Below are 24,327 nucleotides of genomic sequence, written 5' to 3'. Positions count from 1 at the left end.
ATGAGCCTCTGTGGACCCCAAAATTGTGGAAGTCACAGTGAATGTGGTGGACAATTGCCTGAAGACACCAGACCTTGGCAGCGCAACTGACGCACTGGAAACAAGACTGCATCCCGCCGCCGTTGCCTGGCTCTGGGCTTTCAGGTTCCACAGCTGGATATGACACAGTGTGACGCATCGTGACAGCATTCTAAAATGAGTTGAGGCTCCGCCCACCATCATCCAGGTCAAGGGCCTTAAAGCTTGTTTCCATCCTTGGAGTTCCCGTGGCTCTGTGCCTGGCTGAAGCAAACCCAAGCAGAACTCAGGAGGGCAGAAGTATAGCTCTGTCTTCTGAACCGGTAAACCGCTGGGAAGAACAGTAAATTCACCACATTTCATAGTTCTGAAGCATAAGTCTAGAAGAGAGGGCTGGGTCCTTTCCCCTCTGCTGAACAAAAAGTTAGTCCCAAGATGAATCTAACTTTGTGGCTTGTTTTGGCCACAGTATAGCTCAGGTGGTACCTGTTTGTATAGGAAGAATCTAGGAGCCAATGCAAATTTCACCTGACTCCCTCTTTTCAGTCCCTCAGGGTGTAACACTGCATGAGGGTGAATCTTGGCCAGCTCCGCATTGAGTGATCATCAAGTCCTCACAAATATCATTGAAAGCGAAGGCGATAAGCTTTTGATTTGTTCTGCACTGAGATGCGAGGGATATTTATTGTCTCATCATAACTGTGGTAGTTTGAAAGACAATGGCCCCCAAATGGGTGCGGCACTATTAAGAGGTGTGCTGTTTGTTGGAGGAAGTGTGTCACTGTTGGGGTGGGCTTTGAGGTCTTTTTCTCAAGATTGTCACGCAGTGTGACAATCGATCACCTTCCAGTTGCCTTCCTATCAAGATGTAGGACTCTGCTACAGTGCCATGTCCGCCTGCCTGCCCTCATACTCCCCGCCATGATGACAATGGACTAAACCTACGAAACTATAAGCGAGCTATCCAAATTAAATGTTTTCTTTATAAGAGTTGCCATGGTTGGGACTGGAGAGACGGCTCAGCAGTTAAAAGTACTGGCTTCTCTTCCAGAGGACCCAGGTTCAATTCCCAGCACGCACGTGGCAGTTTACAACTGTCTCTAACTTCAGTAACAGGGGATCTAATACCTTCGTACCAATGTACATAGAATAAAATTCAAAGTATTAAAAAATAGGGGTTGCCATGGTTATGGTGTCTCTTCATAGCAATAGTAACCCTAACCAAGACGTGTACCCATCCTATGACCCTTGACTCTAAGTGAAGAGTCTTTTTCCTGACTAGCAAATTTAATTGTAGAACACAAAACATAATTACTCTTCCTTGACTTGGAGTCCAGTGTTTCTAGCATTAGTAAGTGAAACTTACCTGAAAAGGGATTTACACAGCTTCACTGCTGTTCCTCTCAATGTGCTCAGTAATTTCTAAGACAGTGACAGTTGTGAGCCTTGGTGGACATGAGCTAACCAATAATTGATACTTTAACGAAAATGGGTCTTGTTGGACCTCGTAGGCTGGGTTGAGAAAGACACAAACTAGTTCTGTGACAATCCTGATAAAATCACAATCTATGAATCTAACCCCCAGAGAACACTGGGAAGAATTCAACTGAAGGGCGGTATTAAAACATAGAGCTGCTGTGGTCACGCCTGTAATCCAGCACGAAGAAAGTTGAGGCAGGAAGGTTTTCTTCAGAATAGTCTCAGTAGACAAATCAGAGAACAGGTATAATGTATGAAACCTACACATGTGTGCAGGAGCACACATACACTTACCTGCATAATCATAATCACCCATGCACACATGTGTGCACACACACTCACACACACAGTCTCACTTTTCTTCCAAATTGGGCTAGGCCCTATCCAAAGAGACTGAGCCATGAAAGGACAGTAGGCACCATGAGAAGCCAGCTGTGGCCTGAGAGCTTTCTGTGTTTCCAAGGCACAGCACACAGGCTCTTACTTGCTTTGATTGCCTAAGCTCCACGTTGGCGCTGGTTTACAACTTCTGGCGCTCCCTCGAGTCATCCACATCCATCCTCCTGAAGACTGCCTGCCTGGGCTCATTGCTACTCAGCTACAGCACGTCAGCACCACTGGGAGAAACAGGAAGAGCATACCCCAGCTAAAGAGACTGGTGGAGTCTGATGTCTCCCTGGTATGTCATGGGAAATGTTCCCCTGCCAGGACAGACTGTAACTCCCTACCTCTGACTCTGATTGAATCAGGATCCCCTAGGCTGCTGTATTAGTCAATGATCTACTTTTACACTTGTATGGCAAGCCTTCCTATCTCAAATAATTCAATCAAGAAAAGTCTCCCCATTGAGGTGGTCAACTTCATGAAGAACACACCAATTAGTTGTTCAGTGCCAAATGGTCAGCCCTGAAAGCATACATTCAAGTAATATTATATGGATTGAGCGTCTCTCTCTCTCTCTCTCTCTCTCTCTCTCTCTCTCTCTCTCTCTCTCTCTCTCACACACACACACACACACACACACACATATACATGTCATACAAATCGATGGAAGATGATGAATTGGAAATTGGAAGGAGACTGGGGAGGGGTAAACATGAGCGTTTGGATCGAGGTGTCCCCAGATGCTTAAGTTTTACTTGATTCCAGATGTAGTCAGATTGACAACCAAGATAAGTAATCATATATGATGCATACACACAACAAAAGATTTTTTTCCATGCAAAGAAAAATTATGGCTAAACATGGAGACAGTCTGCCAAGTGAAACCTGGTAAGGGTTCCATCATCCCACTTAGAGAGATGTGAAGAATTGCAGGTTCATAGAAATGGGGAAGATACAGACAGCTGCCCAGGTTTGGGGCAGGAGCAAAAGGAGGAGCTGGTGTTCAAGTATGCAAACAAGACAACAGTCTGCTAGGAAGGTACAGTACGCTGGGGTAACTACGGTAAATAATGCCGTGCTGGAAGGGCCCTTCAGGCCATAGAACCCAGCACGTAAACAGCACCACCTGCCAAACTGAAAATAAAGACCTAATCCAGCAAAGTCCATAGTTCTGGGGCAGTCTCTAAATGTACTAACTTTGCTTTTTGGCCTCTGTAGTTCTGCTTCTGGCTAACGGTTCTTGTTAACTGAAGTATGTCAACCCAGGATATGATTTTTTTAAAGAAATATTTTTAATTGGTTATTTGGAAATTTCACGTAATGCACCCTGGTCACATTCACTTCCCAGTCCTCTTAGGTCAATCCCCCTCATCCTTGTGAACTCCCCCAAAACAAAAGAAAATAAATAAATAAATAAATAAACAGTCCAATTTGTGTTGCCCACATACTCACTGGAACAAGGTCAAACTCCCAGTGGCCAGCCCCTTAAAGATAACTGAGTCTGTCTGTGAAATTCTACACTTCGGCTTCCTTATCACAATTTTTAGGAGTCTTCAATGGCTTCCTGTCTAGACTGTCCTCTTTCCCTGGCAGCGGGGTGGGAGTTGGGAAGGAGCGGCTGTCACAGAAGCCTTTGTGTGTCTCAGCTGTGAGTCTGCAGCCATCCACAGCACTGCACACGAAGCTTCCTTCCTTTCATGAGGGGGCAGCACAGACCATGGACTTCCGCATGGTTCAGGCCATTCACTGAATAGACCACTGACCGTGCAAAGTAAAGAAGCGTGAAGATGTGAGGGAGGGACAGGGCACACCTGGAAGAGGGGCACGGAAGCGCTTGTCATCCCAGCTTTCCCCTTCATCGTCTTTTACTGTCTGGTACTGCTCGTGTGAAATATTTTCTGGCCCAGTTACGCCTCTTACAACTAAATGTATTTATTTTAAAAAGCAGCTGGAGAGTTGACTCAGTTGTTAAAAACACTTGTTGCTCTTTCTGAAGATTCTGGTTCAATTCCAAGAACTACCCAGTGGCTCACAACTTCCAGAAGATCTGGTGGCCTCTTTAAAAAAAAAAAAAAAACAGATTTATTTATTTATGTTATGTATTTGAGTGCTCTATCTGCATGTATGACTTAATGCCAGAAGAGGGCATCAGATCCCACTGTAGGTGGCTGTGAGCCATCATGTGGTTGCTGGGAATTGAACTCAAGACCCCTGGAAGAGCAGACAGTGCTGTTAAGTGCTGTGCCCTCTCTCCAGTGCCCTCTTATGGCTTCTGTGGGTATCAGGCAAGCATGTGGTGTGCAGACATACATGCAGGCAAACCACCCATACACAAAAAATAAAATGTTTTAAAGCCAGGTGTAGTGACAAACACCCTTGATCCCAGGACTCAGGAGTCAGAGGCAAGCGGATCTCTGCAAGTTTGAGGCCAGTCTGGTCTGCAAAGTGAGTTCCAGGATACCCAACATAGTCACACACAGAAACCCTATCTTGAAAAATAAATACAAAAATAAATAAATAAAATGCTAAAGCAGGCAGCAGGTCCAGTCTATTTCATTATGATTTCCAGTATTCAAAAACAAATTTTAAAAAAAAAACCCACCAAGGTTCAAACATAGAGACTGCAGCTAAGAACTACCTAAAGTTCTTGGATAAAACAGGACTTTCAAATCCTGCCAAGACAGGGTAAGATAGTTTTAAAAAGTTTATTGCCTTTGAAAATGGTATGTCAGTCATTTTAGGCCTTAGCCAAAATTGGTTGCTTCAATATTGCAAATAAGACTTTGGGTGATTGCCCAGGTAGCCAGTTGTCTCTGTCATTTGTTGCACATTTTGGAAGTTGCTTGATTGCACTTCCTACTTACTCAAATAATATTGTTTCCCTTCTCAGATCTTCGATGGGGTTGAAGAGTCGATAGTTGTAGTTACCTTCCTCATGATTTAGCCAAGCTTAATTTCAATGCAAGATTTAGACTCCTTGAAATAGAATGTTTAGTAAAACTTCTGTTATGCGTTCCTTGCTTAATATTGTTTGTAATTTTATATTTGGTATCTTATTTATATTTGGTAACTTATTGTATATAGTTGTATTGGGTTTGGATCGATCTTGTTTAGACAAAAGGGGGAGATGATAGGAAAGCTCTGTTAACCAATCACATCTAGCATGGCTTCCTGGGGCCCAGGAAGAAAAACTGAGAGGGATCAGGTGTGCACTCTCTGCAAGATTCCCGCCAGACACAGAGGAAATCGGACTCCCCATTCTTGTGTCGTGAGTTTCCCCTTATAACAATTAAAAATATAATTATTTATCTTTAAGCTGGCCTGATTATTTCCCGTGGTGAGCTAGCCTCAATAGCTAGTCTTGTTGTCAACCTAACTACATCTGGGATGAACTAGAACCAAGATTGTGAGTAAAAGGTTTTTCTTGATTGAATCACTTGAGGTGTGAAAACCCACCTCTACAAAGGACATAGGGAGAAGGAAGCTTTTGCTCTTTGCTTGCTTGCCCTCACGATGGCAAGTTCATTCCTTCCCTGGTTACAGTCTACTTCTTGAGGATTCCAGCATATACTGAAGACCAGCTGAGCCATCCGGCCTCATGAGTCAAACAACAGTTAGATTCGTGGGCTTTCCATTGTGAGACAGCCATTGTTGGGATAGTCAGAGCCAGTGAGCCTCTCTAGTAAACCCCTCACATATGCATGTGTTCATTCATTCTCTCAGTTCCGTTTCTTTAGAGAACCCTGACTAAAACAGCAGCCAAGGCTGGGCTCGAACCCAGACAATCCCTCTCCCTCACCCCTCCCAAGTTCTGGGACTCCACATGGGGACCAAGCACACCTCCACCTTCTTATATACAATGGAGACTGAATTTTCCCTTGAGGACCACTGAAGCTCCATTTTCAAAGTGCAGTAAGCAAATATATTTTATACCTGTACTTTCTTTTACAATGAAAATGAGATGTCAGAGAATGAGATAAAAAGAAGGAATTAGACCATGGAACCACCTGTGTTACGCTGCCACTAAACACTTGTGAAAACCTATGGAAAATGTGACATACTGTGCAATCCAGTGTGGACCAGGACCCTCGGTCAGTACTGACGCTACCGCTGGTCAGGGCTCTTGGTCAAGTGTTCCAGGTTCTAGGCCTCTTCTTCCAGAATGAAATAAAGGCATGCAGAGATTGCAAAGTAGCAGAGGTACTTAAAAGCCAAGTGATGGTATTGCTCACAAAGAAACACGCTGTCCAGAGCCACAGCGAGCTCTAGGGGTGAGGGTACTCGAGTGCCCCACTTACCGTTTTACGGCGTTCAGGAGGAGGGGTCCTTGCTCTCCTTAGCCACTGCGGACTTTCCCCACTGAGCACAGATCTCTGCAGCAATTGAAGACTATCTTCACAGCCTGTGTCTCTAGGGAGAAGGTGAGAAAAGCAGGCAGCCTATTAGTATCTCCTACCAAAGCGAAAGGCAGAAGAGAACTGAGGGTGTCCTCTGCTTCCTAAAATATGGGCAAGAAGGGATCCGAATTCTCTATGATATCTTTGTCGCATTTTGCTCTGTGTGCGTACTATTCTGCCTGTCATTCTGACCGCTGAATTGCTGCCGTCATTTCTGGCCTGACCGAACTTGGGCTGTTTTCCTTTGAGAGCTAATACCACCTTCTTAAAATAAGTGATGGGATCTAATATTTTCTCCCACATGGGCTCATGGAATATTCATATTCCGAGTCCATTGTGCAGAAGACACATGGGAAGCCGTAGTAGGATTCTAAGAGCAGAACACGGTTGTCCTAATGAGAGGCTCACAGGCGAAGGTGCTCAGAAGTCACAGACAGGAGACGAAAGGAGGCAGAGCTGCTTTAATTGTGAATTGTGAGAAACGGAAACATGGTTCCGAGCGCAGACCTGAAGCTGTGACAAAGCAGCTTCTGTTGAACGAAATGAGGTTCAAAGTTCTCATTATTTCGGCTTCAGACATGTTTCTGAATATCAGATTCAAGGTTCTGGCAAGAGGGCAGAGCTGAATCATCCAGTTGAACATTTTAGACTAACTATATTCACTTTCTTTTTCTCTTTCACCTTGCCGCTGAATACAGTCCCTTTCTTTCCTGTCTTTCCTTTCTCCCATCGGGTCCCCTGCACCACCAGTGCAAACTCCTGTTTATCGTCCCGTCCAGTGCCCTTGCCTGCCACGGAAGGGGCATCAAGATGAAGTTGGCAAGATTTTTCCAACCGCTTGTCTTTCCACTCTGCCACGCGCCCCCAAAAGAAAATGGGTGTTTACATCATTTCAACCAGCTACTGTTGCTATGGTCCAAGTGTCTGTTAAAATAGTCACTGACGTTTCTGGCCTGGGCTCCTTGATCAGCACACTGGATTAACCCAGCCTGAGAGTCAGTTTGCTCTAAATCTGGGCAGGGGTCAACGCAGCTTTCATCTGGCTGCTCCAAAGAGGGTACTGCACATTGCATTTTGTTTACCACAGCCAAGCGGCTGCTGGGCTCGTAGTTCATTAGGCGCGACTACAAGGTACTATCATCAATATAACCAAGCATTTTGAAAGTCATGTGGTTTAGCCTCGTAACTACCCAGTAAATATTGATTAGAATCGAGTTGAAGAAGCTGGACATAGTGACTAACACCTGTCATTCTAGCCTTAGGAGGCTCAGGCAGGAGGATTGCTACAAATCCAAGGCCACTCTGGGCCACACAGTGAGCACCTGACCAGCCAGGGCTCCCTAGCAACACCCTGTCTCGCACCCCAACAACAAAACAATAGAAACAACAAAAACCAACTCCTGAGCCCAAGGCAGTAAATAGATTTTGTTCTATAGAATATTTGAAATGGCAGAAAAACTTATTAAATAAACACATTGCATTAAATCAATTCTCAGCTATCACTGGAAGTTCCAAGGTGAAGATAAATAGGATAGAGCAGGCGCTGAAGTCTTCTACTTCAGTAGTGACGCGGGCGTGATGTCTTCTACCTCGGTGGTGACGCCGGCGCTGACGTCTTCTACCTCGGTAGTGACACTGCACTGACGTCGTCTACCTCCGTAATGACGCAGGCGCTGACGTCGTCTACCTCCGCAATGACGCAGGCGCTGACGTCTTCTACCTCGGTAGTGATTGTACTGTACACGCAGGCCTTAACTGCCTGTGTGAGCGAAGTCACAAGGACACAAGGACAGAAGAACAATAGGCTGTGTTTGTCCAACAACTAGTATGTACCAGAATAGTGCTAAGTGCTTTAGACACATTGTATTTACCCCACCACAAACCTAAGGTGTATTGTTTCAGTCTTACAGATGAAAAGGCTAAAATGAAACCCTTACTGAGGAAACAGTTTCGTAGAGACACATGAAATGAACAGTCTCCACGTCTTCACCATGACTGCCCTAATACAATTCTTTGGTAAGGACATTCTTGTGAAGTCCTTTAGCTTTGAGCAAAGATTCATAGGGATAGAATCACCTGGAGAATTTCTTCCTACTCAGTCTTTGGACCTTAAGGTTTCTTTGTTCCTTAAAACGGCGTCTATGTTGGCTTTCCTGACACGGCTTCCTAGAGTTTTCTAGGAACTTGGGACCTCGGGCTTTCCTGTGAAGGCATCAGAAATGCATAGGACAAGATCCAGCTGGCCCATGTGCACATTAGCATTGAAAGTGTTGGCTTAGGTGTAGCATGTCTGAATTTTAAACAGTCTCTAAAGTGATTCTGATGTGGTGACCAATAGCGGGCCACAAATGTCCCAGGGCTTGATCCCAAAATGTAATCTACTGAAATCCTAAGTGTAACAGGTTTGAAGCCAGGGCTCTTGGGGAGCCCAGATAGTGCAGTGTGTCTGCTCAGAGCACTCGGGGTCTTGAGCTCGGGCCTGATCCATGAATGAACACACTGGCATGAGGAAGCTTAACCTCTTCATTTTCAGTCCCCCCCGGGGGACAAGAATGTCCCCATTCATTGAAGGGGAGTCCCAGAATGGCCCACATTAAATATGAAATTCACTGAAACCAAAATGATGGCTGAAAAAAATGTAAGCAAACTCGGCAATGACGATATATTTCCATCCATTGTTTTCAAGAGTTGTCAGAATCTGGGAAGGTGAAGCAACTCTGGTCAGTAGGAATGCATGAGCACCTGAGTTTGGATCCCTGGCAAACGTGAAAAGTTCTCACTGGGATGGTGTGTGTCTGTCTTCTCCGTACTGGGAAGGCAGAGTCAGGGGACTCCCTGGGGCTTATTGGCCAATCAGTCCAACAAAAAAGCTGAACTCCAGGTTCAGAGCAAGACCGTGTTCAGAACGTGAGGTGGGAAGTGACTGAGGAAGGCAGATGATGTCAGTGTATTTCCTCCACACGGATAGGTACATATATACATATATGTGCACGAAAGTGCACGTACCCACATGTGCGCGCAGACACACACACACACACACACACACACACACACACACACACACACCCCGTTCAATTATTTAGCACTGAATCAACATTAACACTTCAGGAAGTGATGTTTTGTGACTGCCAGAGCCCTGGTGAACAGTTGCTCCAAGGGGAAATGGTTAGATAGTAAATGAAGTTCTACTTAGAGAAATCTGGGCCATCCAGAAGGGGCAGGAATCTCACCACCGGGCAAATTTCTTGTAACTTTCCCCTGAAGAGTGACGATATATGCATTAGGCGGCAGTCTGGAGGCGCATAGGGCTAAGAAAATAGTCACCACAAGGTGGAGCAAAGTCACAGAGAACTGATGATGTGAGGACCCAAACTCAGGTGTCCTAGACAACCTGGTAGCCTGGCTTTCTAGGGTTTAAATCCTAGCCATTCGCCACATTCAAATTGGGGAATAAATTTGGTTCTCAAACATGAGAAAGATAATTACACTGAATGACCAAATAAGAAACAAGCTCCATGGGTTTACAACCACGATAAGAACCGCTCTTCTTGATGGATGTGAACTTGCTTCCTTCCCAGAGTCCCACGGGAAGTAGAGTCGACCATGGCAGAGAAGACAGCCTGGATGGAGGAAGATGGGCACTGGACTTCTGTCCTTGTTCCGCTTTAGTTACTGAGCCTTTGGCCTCCAGATTCTCATCTGTAATTCGCGGGCAGTAGTGTCCACCTTGTGGGGTTCTTGTGAGAATGTGTACAACATGCTCACCTTAGAGAGTGATGCTCACACATAGCAATGTCACGCCAAGAACATTCAACATATTACATTGACTGGCTGATTGGACACTGTGATAGTTTATGCTGTTAACTCGCTAGGTTCTAGAAGTATCCAGAAGACAAGCCTCTGGGCTTGGCTGTGATGGGTTAACTCAGTGAGGTTAACAGAAATGGGAAAACCCACCTTAGACTGTGTGGCTCTGTTCCATAGGATGCAGTCCAGGACTGAACCAAAAGGTAAACAAAAGCTGAATATGAACATTCAAATCTCTCTGCCTTTCTACAGTGGACAGTGGACAAAATCCCTCAGGCTGCCACTGCCATACTGTCCCCTAGACTCCCGCTGCCATGTCGTTCCCCCGGGAAGGACTGACCCTCCAACTGGACATCAAAATGAGCCCTTTATCTCCTTTGTGGCATTTGTCAGGATATCTTACCACAGCAGTGAGAAAGGTTTTGTGATACAGGCACCATGATGAAATCAAAGATGGGTTAGGTATTGTCTCTGATTTTAAAAATGTTTCTGTTAAAGTTGACTAAAACTGGGTGTGGTGGTGGAGGCAGAGGAGCGCCTTGAGTTTGAGGGCAGCCGGGCCGCATGGCAAGACTCTCGAAAACAAGAACGATAGCACACAGGTAATTAGGACAGATTATAATAGTGGTGAAATGCAGTTGGTGTGTGCCAAAGCGCTTCAGCTGACTGTTGATACTGGAGGCAGCTGCTTACTGTGGTATCGTGGGTGGTCTCAGCTTCCTGGGAGGAAGCGGACATCTAGACGTCTTGAGCTGTGTGCTTAGGGTGGTTTGAATGAGAGTGGTCACCATAGGCTCTTATATTTGAACACGTGGCCCTCCCTCTCTCTGTCTGTCTCTTGATTGTTATCTCAACAGGTAAGCTCTCAGGTGCTGCTGCAGCCCTGCGCCTGCCTGCTGCCAAGCTTGCCATCAAGATGGCCATATGGACTCACCCTCTGCAACTGCAGGCAAACCCCCAGTTAAAGGCTTTCTTGTATAAGGAGCCTTGGTCATGGTGTCTCTTCTCAGCAATAGAACAGGGACCAAGACAGAGTTTAACCAGAGGCCCTTCTGTTGGAGAATTAAAGAATTACCTCAGTAGAAGTCTATTCTATTCCAAGGCTATAGGAGCTAACACACTTTAAAAATGAAGAAACGGAGGTTCTAGGGAGGTACAGTGATATTTATAGACATACATATACATACATATACATGCTAAGGCTCAGGCTCGAACTCACCACTGTGTCTGAGGCTCAATTCTAGGCTCAGGCAATAACTCACTTGTAGTTGTTCAGTCCCTTTTGCCACATTGCTTTCTCAGGTACAAATATGGAATAAATTCCAACGGCACCACTGGGGATAAGAATCCCAGTTAGGTTTGAAGGAATCCCATTTAAACGGAACTTTGATTATCAATCACGCGGTCCCCCTGCCTCTGCTCTCACTCTCCCCAGGCTGAACCATCCTTCTGCTCTGCCAGGAGTTACCACACCAATGCACCAATCTAACCACAGCACTTCTCAACTTAAAAGGCCCCCTGCTGTCCCAGGACTGTGTCCAGGAGGTCTCTCTCAGTTGGCTCTGAGCCTCTTTTCCAGTTTCTGCCCTGGACATTCTGGAGCTTCGCTGTGTATTGCTTCCAAAGTGAGATGCACCTGCAGCCAGGGCAGCCCAGACTTGAGCCCCTGTGTAGTGAAACAGAAAAGCAAATACTCTGGGGCAGGAACGGAGCTGGCTCAGCTTAGCTAGAATGTACTACACCCCGGCCTTGGTCTCCAGCACTACACATAACCAGTTGGGGGACTATGATCTCAGCATTCCGCATTCACGGGGTAGAAACTGGCATCAGGAGTTCAAGGTCATCCTTATGCGCATAGCAAATTTGAGGCCAGCCTGGGCTACAGAAGATCTTATCTCAAATAGACAAACAGAAGTTCAAGGCCAGCCTGGTCTACAGGGGACTCGTGGTGTCCAAAATAAAAGAGCTTTCCTCTTACATTCTTTTCTGTTACAGAAGGGAACATTACTAAAAATTAAATTGATGCAATGAGCAATTTAAAAAAAATGCCAACTCATTGCAGATATATGACACCTGCATATATTTAAAAAGTATTTTTCACCTTCAATCATACCTAATTTATCTGAGTGTATTACCCAGAGTAAAATATGTCTTTTCTCTGAAATGCGCCAACTCCTCACTAAAATCGCCAACTACTTACTAGTCAACCCTTAAACACAGGAACTGGGGACGTGGCTTGGGGTAGAGTCTGCACGTACGAGGCCATTGGTTAATGCTCCATCGCGGCAAAGTAGCAATCAATACTACGATTTCTTACTCCCTAAAACGCCGCACGCACATAGCCCGTTTTTCTTTCCCTCTCTCCTCAAGCCCTATACTTGAATGAGACTATTCATAACTGCCTGTAATTATTTACTTATTCAATATGTGGTGAGATCCTTTAGGACAGGTGCCTAATGCTGATCTCCGTCCCCTCCTGCCCCCTGCTCTTAGCTCGGGTTTGGTAGCACTAGGAACTAATGTTCATCACTGACTACGGGAACGAATGCTCAGAGTCTAAAAGTCTCTACGACCTTTAGATCTCGCAGTGGAAACATTTTGGCAACAGGTAGGCCTTGCCGTATCACTTTGGTAAATCAGGATCACAGCAATTAGGAAATTAATTTGAGAGGATCCAGGAAAGGTCCTAAAGGGTAAAAACAGCTGGATGAAAGCTAGCATCATCCTAAGAGTGACTGATTCCTATTATACCACGCTTTCTCTGCCATCATCCTAAGAGTGACTGATTCCTATTACACCACGCTTTCTCTGCCATCATCCTAAGAGTGACTGATTCCTATTATACCACGCTTTCTCTGCCATCCTAGTATCTGAGATGCGTCTAGGGCAGAGAATGGGATGCTGTCAAGAAGTTTTCTCCCTGCCTCAACTGTAGAGCTTCGTCCTCCTATTTTTAACAGGAAGGTCTTTCGCAATTCAACGCTCAGTTTTCCTCCTAGGATCTAACATCTTGGAGTCTATTACGGGTGACCCAACTCAGGACTTCAACCACTGGATAAGATCGTGGCCAGAGCCCAGCTGGAAGGCGGCAAGAGGGTTTGTTCCCAAGTTCAGTGGGGTCTCCCGCCGAGCCCCGGCAGAGCAAGGCGAAGGGGGCGCCGCCCAGTGTGCAGCGCTCCGCTCGGGTTGGCCACCAGGGGCATCCATCTTCCAGGACGAACCTAGAACAGGGCCAGGGCGAGGGCGGAGAAGGGGTCGGCCCTGGAACGCCGTCCCCTCGGGCGACAGGACCCCGCCTTGCCTGAGTCCTCCCGACCGGGCGCTCCGAGCGGTGGGCCGAGCGAGCGTCGGTGACTGGGCGGCCGCCGGGCGGGGGCGCGGCTCCGGGTGCGCGTGTCGTCGCGGCCGCCAGGGGGCAGCAGCGGCCAGTGGGCGGCGGAGAAAGAGCCGAGGCGCCCGGCGACCGAGGCGGCAGAGGACCCTCGCGGCGCCGGCTCCCGAGACGCGAACTCCGCCGGGGCTGAACCGGGCGCGTCCGATCGTCCCCGCCGCCGCCCTCCGAGTCCCGCCGAGCGGACACGCGTGGGGACTGTCACTCCTTCGGTCTGTCGGGCGTTGGCACAGGCGGCAGCATCCCAAGCTCGGGGCGCAGGCAGGAAGGGAGGCGGCGGCGACGGCCGGCGGGGCGCGACCCCCGCGCGGGTCTCAACAATGGTGCTCGGCGCTGGCGCGATCCCCGCGTCCGCCCCGCGGCCGTAGAGGAAGCGGCCGGGAGACGCCCCCCGCCACACGCTCGCCCGAGTTTGCGCGGCCGGCCTCACCGGCTGGGGCTCCACTCGCTCGCCAGCGCCCACGGCGGCTCAGCCCGGAGCATGGTGCCGGCGCCCGGCTCTCTCTAATCGCTCCTTTGCCTCCTCCTCTCGCTCCTCCCGTCCCTCCCGTCCCTCCCGTGGGTGCTGCCTCGGGCTTCTCGGCGAGAGGGAGTACAACTCTCTGCCTCTCCAAGGAGACTGGCCGGTGACCACCCGGCCAGAACTTGCCCATTGAAAGCAAGCCCGGAACAGCCGGAGAATGTCCACCCCGAGCCGATTCAAAAAGGACAAAGAGATCATAGCCGAGTATGAAAGTCAAGTGAAAGGTAAGGATGGGAGCGGCTGCCTCGCTCCTTTTGTGTGCCTGCTTGTCATTGTGCTCCTGGGGTTCCCGTGTGTAACTTGGTTGTCTGCGTGGGCGGAAGGTGGCGAGGGGACAGCTCGGCTCCTGGCTGAGCCCCCAGGGCGTCCTATAAGCCAGTCTTAACCTGATCAGACCCACTGGGACAGGATACCAGGTGGCTTCCCTAGGCTGGAGCTCCTATCTCCAACGCTGAGACAACTGGCTGGAACTTAATCACCTTCAGCTGGCGATTTACTCAAAGGCCGGCAGCGCCCAGAGTTCCTGCCCAGTTGTCATAATCACCATCACCCCCCTCCTTTTTTTTTTTTTTTTAAATGTGAAATCATTGTCACGGCATATTTTTTCTATGGAGTCATTTTGGTAAAGTCTGAACCCCTTAGTGGTCGAGCGCCTCGCTGATGAAGGCTGTTTCCGACATGCACACTTTTCTCTGTTAATTTAGTGGGGCGAGTCCCCTTTATGAAATCGCTCTCTGCATGCCTTGCCACTTAAACCGACAGCGACAGCGACTGCTGGAATCTGACTCCTCCTTTTTAGCAGGACTCGGGTGCCATCCTTCACACTCACACGAAGATATTGCTTTATCATTTGCTGGAGGGCACTTGCATATGAAATGAAGGCTTGAGTGGATGAGTGAGTAGTTTCAGTTCATTTGCATAGCCAACTAACGAAGGCAACCTAATTAAGGTGGACTGAGCCTTTTTACTTTCTGTGCTTCATACTTCTAAAAATATTTTTTTCTTCCAATTCAAGTGTTTTGTTTTGCACTAGGTATTTTAATAAACAGCTATGTGTTTGCGACCCCCCCCCCATGTGTGGTCTCTCTGTATATTTCCTGAAGAAGACAATGGATGGAGTGTTGAGATCACTGCTGCTCAGTGGTGCATTTAGTGCAAAGTTGGAAAAGATTGCTCTCTCAACACCTATATGTATACCCGGTGTTGTGAAAGGGAAAGGGCTGCCGAGCCAACAGCAACTGTGCTTGCCTGGGGAAAGGCTGGAGCCTCCCTGAATCCTTGGTCACCTGGGTCACCTGAGTGGGAAGGTAACTCAAGACAAGTTCCAGCCAAAAGGACACACATTTCAGGGCTGGCCTTTATAATGGAGTTAAGTATGTTCTGCAACCCAGAATTCTTTCTGCCTGCCATGAAGACAGTTCATACTCCCATGAACTCTTAACACTGATGCTGAAGTTATATTAGCAGAGAATTATTTCCTTAAGTCAGGGGAACTTTCTAATGAGGAAGAACAATTTTCCTCCGTATGCCCAGCGCAGCCTAAAGCCTTTCATTGACAGGCAAGGGCTCCTGCTCAGTCACGGTTTCCCTGCGCAGGTTTTTGGTTTTCCTCATAGCTCTTTGTGGCAGGTCTTCCAGAAGTGGCAATCTGGTTTGCTTACTGCTGGGAGCGCTTCCTGGCACACTTCCCATCCACAAACCTCTCCTGGTTTGGGTAACTCACTTCAAGCCATTTTGAGTGCAATTGACCCCTTACTTGAAAAAGGAATCTATTCCAGGAACCAAGTATTTGAATATTACCATAATTTCTTCTGGGGGAGAGTTCTGTGAAAGGTGGTAGCTAGAGTATTTGAGAGTATAAACCTTCTTTATTAAAGATGAACCAAATGGGATTTGTTATAATGTATCAAGTCTAAAATTAAGGGAAAATGATGAACATGGTGAAAGGTATTTCTGAAATAACTCAGTCCCGGGATATGTGACTTTTACCCTACTCCCTTCCATTGTCCACACCCAGTTGTAGGTTTAGGACTTCAGTGAACCTGCCCAGCCTTGCCTGGCCCTGCCCTGTGGCCAGACTTTACCCTGCCTGTGTCCCCACTGCCTAGGAACCTGAGTCTCTGTATTCATATGCAAACATGGGAATTGGGTATCTTAATTCAGTGAGGTCAGTCCCAGCCACAGATTCACCTGTCCTCCTGGGCGAACCCTGAGAGTGACAGAGATGACAGTTCACAGTGCTTAAAGCCAGCTGTCCTGTGAAGCAGACCCCTTCTGGAGAGAGCCTGAGAGACACCTCTGGGGGGCTCCTATCATCTTCGCTTCCCTGCAGCCTCTTCAAGGGGAGTGCAGGCACCAGGCCAGGATTTAGATTTGTGATTTTGGATAGCCTACTCTTTTAATCCCAGCTAGCTCCTTCATCCCATGCTAAACAAAAGAAGCAGCGTCTTCTGTGGCTGAGGGAAGAACCTGCCTTTGTTGACTGCGTTAGGTCTGTTCCCAGTACATGAAGTCACATGCCTGAACTCAGGGTAGCTTGGGCAGGTGAATGGATGGTTCCGAACCATTTCCATTTTACGTGATTTTTTTTTTCACCTTCTAACTTTGAGCCCAAGACTCTTGGGGTATTGTTCTTTCTTCTTACCTCCCATTTCCCTGACAGCAGCTGGATTTACCTTAGAATTCCTGGGGTAGTATTTTGATCTGATAGAATAACTCAAGTTCCTAGATTTTATCACTATGGCTGCTTGCAAAGGCTTAGGGAGCAAGACTACCTGGAACTGCCCTCAGCCTCTGGTAATAATGTGTGATTTCATGTGTGTGGCCATAACTGCATTTAGTTCTGTGATTCATGTTGGATAGGTCTCTTGTTTGTCTCTGGGGTGTGGTTTTTCTTATCTATGAGGAATTTACATTTTCTCAGTCCTTAGGGTCTTTGAATCTAATTGAAGATGTCATGAAAATTCATATTAATTGCTACATAAAATGTTCAGGCTCTTCCCTTCTTTTTTTTTTTTTCTTGGCTGTCCTGATGTGGATGGAATCATCTCTGCTTTTAATTTTTTCCATGAGTCAATTGAGTTCTTGGGTAATCAAACTATAATTCAATAAAGAATATGGAAAAATAAAACCATGATCAGATAAATATAGAAGAAATTGGTAAAATGAAATAGGAGTTATCCAGATAGTTAAAGAACAGTTCAGTAGGGCAGAAGCATACCTACCAAGCCACCATTGAAAGGCATGTGGTAATTTGGAGTAGGGAGTCTTGCCATGTCCTGCATGCCAGCCAGCATCTCAAACACAGAATCAAGAGAGCACTTGGAAGGAAGGGCTAAGACAGAGACCCTGTTCTTTAAAGATAGATAGAGAGAGAGAGAGAGAGAGAGAGAGAGAGAGAGAGAGAGAGAGAGCGAGCAGGGGAAGAATGAAGACAGACAGAATCCTGAGGGAAAAAAATGTCGTGATTGGTATTAAAACGTCAGCATGGTGGACAAATGCATGAGATTCCAAACAGTTTGTGCCCGCTTGTCGTCACCTCTGGCAAGCTAGGAGACTGGACAGGCTACGGGAGCTTGGGGATTACCTGGGGGTCTCTCTGAGTGACCTCAGTAAATCTGTAGGGAAAGGATCTGCGAATCACCTAAGTGAAACCCGAAGCGAGAAGCCATGCATTTCTGAGGGGACGCTAATGAGACATGTTGGTTTTAAATAGCACGCATTGGTTGTTCAGGGTGGACAGCCATGATCTGCAGCATCTCCTAGGATGGGAACCTGACTCCAACCCCTACACTATGCTCTGTAGCACAGAAGGGACCGGGAGAATCTGTGCTCCCTGGCTACTCTGCTACCTGGGATATAGGAAGTACACTTCAGTGCCATCTGGAACATAAGGACATGGCATTTTAAGAAGGTATGGGTTCATGCCATGCCATGAACTTTAAGAGGGAAGTTTTAAATGCTAGTGTTCCCTGCCTGGTCATGGAATTTGCTTTACTGTTGCCATATAACCTGGAATGGAAAAGGACAACTGTTTGAATTAGGAACTAAAAGTTTATGGTTGGGAAGGCCTTCAGCTGTTCTTTAGCTGTTCTGGCCAACCCAGTCTTTGTTACGATGCAGGGAGGCCTCATGACAGCTGTGTAATTGTACAATTAACTGTGACTTCCTTGAGACTAGAACCAGGGTCCCTCTCGTTTAAGGAGTGATAGTTTGCTTCCAAGTGTCCCTCAAAGTAGACTAAGGCAGAATACTAACCCCCCTGAGAGGATTTGTTCACTGAAGACTCACAGTTGAACCCAAGTGTGTGTGTGTGTGTGTGTGTGTGTGTGTAGGGGAATAAACGGTTCCAGTTATTAAATTGTCTCTGACTGGGTTTATTCCCCTCCTCACCAAGATCATTTCAAGGGACCACAGTGCCCAGAGGCAGCTTCCCATGGTGACCTGTAAGGTCAAGGAAAAGTGCACAGTGAATGTGCACCCGCGGCGGTTCTGTTGAAGCATTACAGCCACTGTAATGAAGCCATTTGCCTGACTAACTTTCCTAACTACAAAATACGTTGACGAACACTTTTGGAGGCCAATTTGAGCAAACATCCCCCCTGAAGGGGATGAAGGTTAGGGTACGGCACAGACCGGGAAAACCCAGCTCCAACCATCCCCATTTTCTTGCCCCGGGTTGACCGGGAGGATCCGCACTGCGTTTAGCCACGTGTGGGGTTTCGGAACTGATTATGTCCGAGCCCTTATTATTGACTTCCTTTTCTTTCTATTCTATTCCCCCTCCTCCTTCTTACCCTTCCTCCTATTCCTACTTTTCTTCCTCATTGTCTCACTTTTGGCTGACCCGGAACTTCCTCCAGCTGAGGATGCCTCTCAGCTCCTGACTCCCCTACCTTCTCCTCCCAAGGACAGGGATCACAGGTGTACTCACCACGTGTGAAGTCATGCCTTCCTCATCTTCCTTTGTTCATGCTACCTAGCTGATAAATTAAAATAGTAATAATAAATTGTGTTTCTTGTCTGCTGGTTTTGATGGACAATTATGTGAAGACACTGTTACTCCTGGGTCCAGAGCTGCTTTCTAGTTTATTGACAGCCGACACATGCTGCCCTGTTGACTTCTCACAGGAAGAGATGGGACACAGAGTTTAAGCGCAGGCTTGGAGTTAGCTATCTGCCTTGCTACTAATTACACGTGTGGCATTGAAGATGCAGCTTCATCTACAAGACATGGATAATAAAAGGACTACCTTGTCTTTGTGGGGTTGCCCTGGGGTGATTTGTGGGAAACATTCAGCACAGGCTTGGCACATAATACATGCTCAATAAATGTTAGTCATTGCCATTGTATAATTATTTCATTTGTGTCTTACCTAACTCTTGTTGTGTTCTGATTTAAATAAGTCTTTTGAAATCTAGATACCCAATCTCCAATCTTCCTACCTAAATGGATTGTCTGCAGGGTGGATCTTGAATTAGCCTGAGAAAGTACAGGGACCTTAGAATGGATTATGTTTCCTGGTGGAGCTAAAAATAGGAATTCTATGGGCATGAAAGACAGACCCCCAAGCTCTTTATAAAGGTCTATTTATTTATTTTTATATGTGTATATGTGCGTGCTTGCATTGAGTTTATGTGAACCACGTGTGTGCAGTTGCCTGCAGAGGCCAGAAGAGGGAGTCAGATAACCTGGAGCTGGCCATTCAGTGTGGGTGCTGGGAACTGAACTTCAGTCCTGAGCAAGAGCAATAAATAGACTTTTTTTTTAAAAAAAAATAGGTTTTTAAATTTAATTTTATTTTGTGTGTATTGGTGTTTGGCCTGCTTGTGTATCTTTGCACCACATGCTTGCAGTGCCTGCAGTTGCAGAAGAGGGTGCTGGGGCCTCTGGAACTTGAGTTCCACACGGGGTCCTGGAGGTACTCTGAAACGAACCAGGTCCTCTGTAGGAACAATGAGTGTGCTTAACCAATGAGCCATCTCTCTAGCCCCTCTAAGCAGTGATGAGGTGGACTTTATTCTGGGTCATTATTTGTTTATTCAAGTGCATAGTACTAACTCTAAAAGTGACTTTTCTGAGATTGGGCGGCCATGTTTGCTTAGGACTTTGTATTAGAATTTTCTCTATTTCCGTTTAATGCTGCTACCTGGAAGATGAAAACTGTAGGCCACTGACTGGGTTGACCTGTGAGCGAAAGCATTCCTATGATGTCAGTAAAGTCACTGACTTAATGCCGTAGTATCTGAGAAAGAACCATACTCTGCTGCCTCAGTGGGACTTGCACTTGCTCTGTGCAATACACGGCTTGGGACCTGGATCTTCACAGCTCTAAGATTTGGGATTACAGTATGCACAACTACACTCAATCACTTTCAGAGTCTATGTAGATTTTTTTTATTTTATAAATTATTTTAGAAATGAAAATTTCTTTTATGGCCAATTTGCTTCTGATTCCCTTGAAAGGAATTCCTTATGACGTCATTGTTGGTGCCTCTCTCTACCCCTTGTACAGGGCTTCATGAAACAGTTACTGAATGTAGAGAGTCGAATGTAGAATAAAAATTTGTTTATAGTGCAAATTACCATGGTTCATTCAGAATTAGAATACTGGATCTCCCCTGCCCATATGACCACAACATTAAGTAGAATTAAAATTGTTTTCTAACTTCTATTTAGAAAGATGTGAGGTTGGGAATAATGTGTCTTGGGGAGGGGCAGGCTTTGAGGCTGGGTTTCTCTGTAGCTTTGGAGCCTGTCCTGGAACTTGCTCTGTAGACAGGCTGGCCTCGGACTCACAGAGATCCACCTGTCTTTGCCACCCAGGTGCTGGGATTAAAGGCATGCGCCACCACTGCCCAGCTTAGTGTCAATGCCTTAACGTGAGTAATGTCTGAGTAGATTTCATTGTAGTTGACTAACTTGTACACGTGGAGTGTTATGTAGTCATTTATAATGGTTATAGTTATTACATGATGAGTTATAATAATTGAAAAGAAAAGGTCTATAAAAGGATGGTGATATTAATTATAGATAATCATAACCAGAACTAACATTATTATGTGCTCAGAGTGTGCAACTGCCATCGTGGCCTCTTCCCAGGGGGAGACAAACTTCACAGGTACACAAAAAAGTGTCCTGGGCAGGAAGATATCTACTTGTTTGCTCTTGGCTCCTCCATCCTGCATTTGGGATCCTGCTGTGCCTTGTTGCCCTTGGCAAGCTTTGAGACTTAGTGCTGGAACCTCATGTTCAGCCCCGCCTTCCTGGAGGGTGAGGATGGGCAAAGGAATTGGAGGTTTTCCCCTTCTTTCTTTTTTTCTATCATAGCCATGGAGAGATAGTAAATAGAATGAAATTTAGCTAAAATAAGATCTACTCATGAGCTGATGATTATTATGTATGTGAGACTCGTCATGTTCTCACATGTATGTGTGCATGTGTGCTTGTGTGTGCATGCATGTGTGCTCGTGTGTGTGTGTGTGTGTGTGTGTGTGTGCATGTGTGTGAATGTGATTTTCCTAATATGAAATTTAAAGATGACTGAGGCTTTAGGTTCAGTGACAAAGTGTTTGTCTGTCTGGACAGGACATAGATTTTTCATCTCTAGCACTAGAAATAAACAGTATATATTGTTCTGACTTCCAGTTTTAACTTAATATTATATCGATACTTAATATCAGGAGCTATAACTTCATTACTACACCAAATATCCTCTGGCGTGTAGTGTTACCGTTCAGGAAAACACCAGTAGCCGCTTTCCCTTTCCATGTTAAGTTTGAGCTGTTGGTAGTTTTGCTGACTGATGGCGTACCAAGTGCTGTGTGTGTCTGTTAGACTCACGGTATTTACACTCTTACCAGTGGAGAATGGGAATTCCATGCACATGAAAAACACATAGAATTGACCGATGTATTAGTTACAGCACAGGCTGTACTGCTGTAATAAGGAGAAAGAAAGTCGGGCAGTGGTGGCGCACACCTTTAACCTCAGCACTCACTCGGGAGGCAGAGGCAGATGGAACTCGGTGAGTTCGAGGCCAACCTGGTCTACATAGCAAGTTCTCGGACAGCTAGGGCTACTTAGAGAGACCCTGTCTCAAAACAAACAAACAAACAACAAACAAAACCCCACAAAAACCCTGAAACCCATAGATCTAAATAATAGTAATAAACAGTACTAAAATATAAATGTTTCTATCAATTGTCATTATCATTTGCTATTTTAGAGTCTCCCTGTAGCTCAGGGTGACCTAGAACACACTCAGTAGTCCAGGCTGGTCTTGAACTCACAGCAGTCTTCCTCCACAGGCCTATGCAGTGCTGAGATTAGGAGTGTGCTGTCTCATGCCTCACTAGAAGTCTCTTCCTAGCTCATCTGTGTAGGCATGTGGTCCAGGCCAGGAGGATCTCTTTGCTCCTTTAAATTATCCCGTGTTCTACTTCGCAGTGTTGCCAGAGCCTGGGGGATTGAACATGGCTGCCTGTCTGAAACCAGGTCTTGAGTATGTTTATAATCTGGCTTGCAGCAAGGGAAAAGCAGGTACAAGGTTTTGAAATTCAACTGCTCTCAAGGCCACACCTTGCTGCAAAGGAGGCTGGGAAATGTAGTCACTCCTCATAGCTATACCCCCCCCCCCCCCAGCTAGGCATAGTCCAGTGACCTCCAAGGAGAGAGCCAACTTAAGTGTGTGCCTGGCGGTTGCCATGAAGACCCGTGTTTGGAGAGGCTGTGGAGTGAAATGGTATTTGGTTGTAATTTGTATGCTCTGATTGCTAATGAGAAAATCTTTTCACATGTTCACGGGCTACTCGTTTGTGTAGCTGAAGTACTTACTCATGTCTTTGCCTCTTACTGATTGTGGGTTTTCATTTGTAGTGCGTTCTTCATATTAGTCTGTTTTCTGTTACTTTACAAGCATAATTCTCTCAGTTTATAGCTTGTGTTTTGACATTTGAAAATAATGTTGTTTGGCAAACCGAAGTTATTTTGATTTGCTCAAGCATATCAATTATTCTTATTTAACTTTTTTGGTTGTTGAGGCAGAATCTTACTATGTAGTCCTGGTTGGCCTGGAACTTGCTATGTAGACCAGTCTGGCCTCAGAAGTACAGCAATCTTCTCCCCTCTGCCTCCCCGGTACTTTGACAGAGGGTCAAAGTCAGTGTGTACCAGCACGCCTACCCCAGCTTCTTATGTCGGTGTTCAAGCAATCCTCTTCTACTCTGAAGTCAGAGAGACATGTTCCTTTATCATCTTTCCCCAAAGGTTCTTGTCTTGCTTTGGATATGGAAGGGTTTTGTTGTTGAGACAGGGCCTCACTATAGCTCCATCTGTCCTGGAACTCACTCTGTAGACCAGACTGACCTTGAACTCAGAGATCCACCTGCCTCTACCTCCCTAGTGTTTCAATTAAAGGTGTGCATATCTGGCTAATATGGAAGTTCTTAATTGAGTTGAGATTTATTTTTGACATGTGGACATTAAGGATACATTTGTAGGTTTTAAACTATGGGCTATTTTCTTCATTTCTGTTTCTTTTAAGGATTTACTCTTCTGTTATTTTATGAATTATGTGTGTTTGTGTGGGTGTGTGCAGGTGTGTCTGTGTGGGTGTGTGCATGTGTGTCTGTGGGTGTGTGCAGGTGTGTCTGGGTGTGTGCAGGTGTATCTGTGTGGGTATGTGCACATGTGTCTATGTGGGTGTGTGCAGGTGTGTCTGTGTGAGTGTGTGCAGGTGTGTCTATGTGGGTGTGTGCAGGTGTGTCTGTGTGGGTGTGTGCACGTGTGACTGTGGGTGTGTGCAGGTGTGTCTGGGTGTGTGCAGGTGTGTCTGTGTGGGTGTGTGCACGTGTGTCTATGTGGGTGTGTGCACGTGTGTCTGTGTGGGTGTGTGCACGTGTGACTGTGTGGGTGTGTGCAGGTGTGTCTATGTGGGTATGTGCAGGTGTGTCTGTGTCTGTGTGGGTGTGTGCACATGTGTCTGTGGGTGTGTGCGCATGGGTGCAGGATCCCGAGGAGGCCAGAAGGTTCTGAGTTCCCTGGAGTTGACTTACTGGTGGTTGGAGCTATAAGATGTGGGTGTGGGAACTGAACTGAGGTCCGTGTGTACTCTTAGTCAGTGAACCATCTTAATCAGCTTCATGCAATGCATGGTTATTTCTGGCCACTCTTGTGTTTCATTTGTTAATACACTCTTATACCAGTATGACACTGTCTTAAATGCTATACTTTTTTTTATTATTTTTTAAACAAGGTCTCATGTGACCCAGGCTAGCCTGGAACTCTGATCGAGTAGTCTTGGGTAACTGAGTTCCTGATTCTATTG

General features: G+C 46.2%; 1 protein-coding gene across 2 annotated transcripts in view; it reads left to right on the top strand.

Annotated features, from left to right (window-relative positions):
- The first annotated feature begins 13,868 nt into the window (after positions 1-13,868).
- The window catches only part of Srgap1 (SLIT-ROBO Rho GTPase activating protein 1), a 274,372-nt gene continuing 263,913 nt past the window's right edge, over positions 13,869-24,327 (top strand). The window contains exon 1 of one of the 2 annotated variants that reach the window (XM_085683398.2): positions 13,869-14,223. In XM_085683398.2, the coding sequence (XP_085539524.1) occupies positions 14,157-14,223 (67 nt within the window). In that variant the 5' untranslated portion in view covers positions 13,869-14,156. The remainder of the gene's footprint in view (positions 14,224-24,327) is intronic. The other variant, XM_085683397.2, reaches the window with a different exon arrangement.

Source organism: Myodes glareolus, chromosome 26, assembly GCF_982192425.1.
Source record: "Myodes glareolus chromosome 26, mMyoGla1.1, whole genome shotgun sequence".
Taxonomy (NCBI): Eukaryota; Metazoa; Chordata; class Mammalia; order Rodentia; family Cricetidae; genus Myodes; species Myodes glareolus.
The sequence above is the reverse complement of the archived record's forward strand: the minus strand, read 5'-3'. Positions and strand labels throughout refer to the sequence as shown.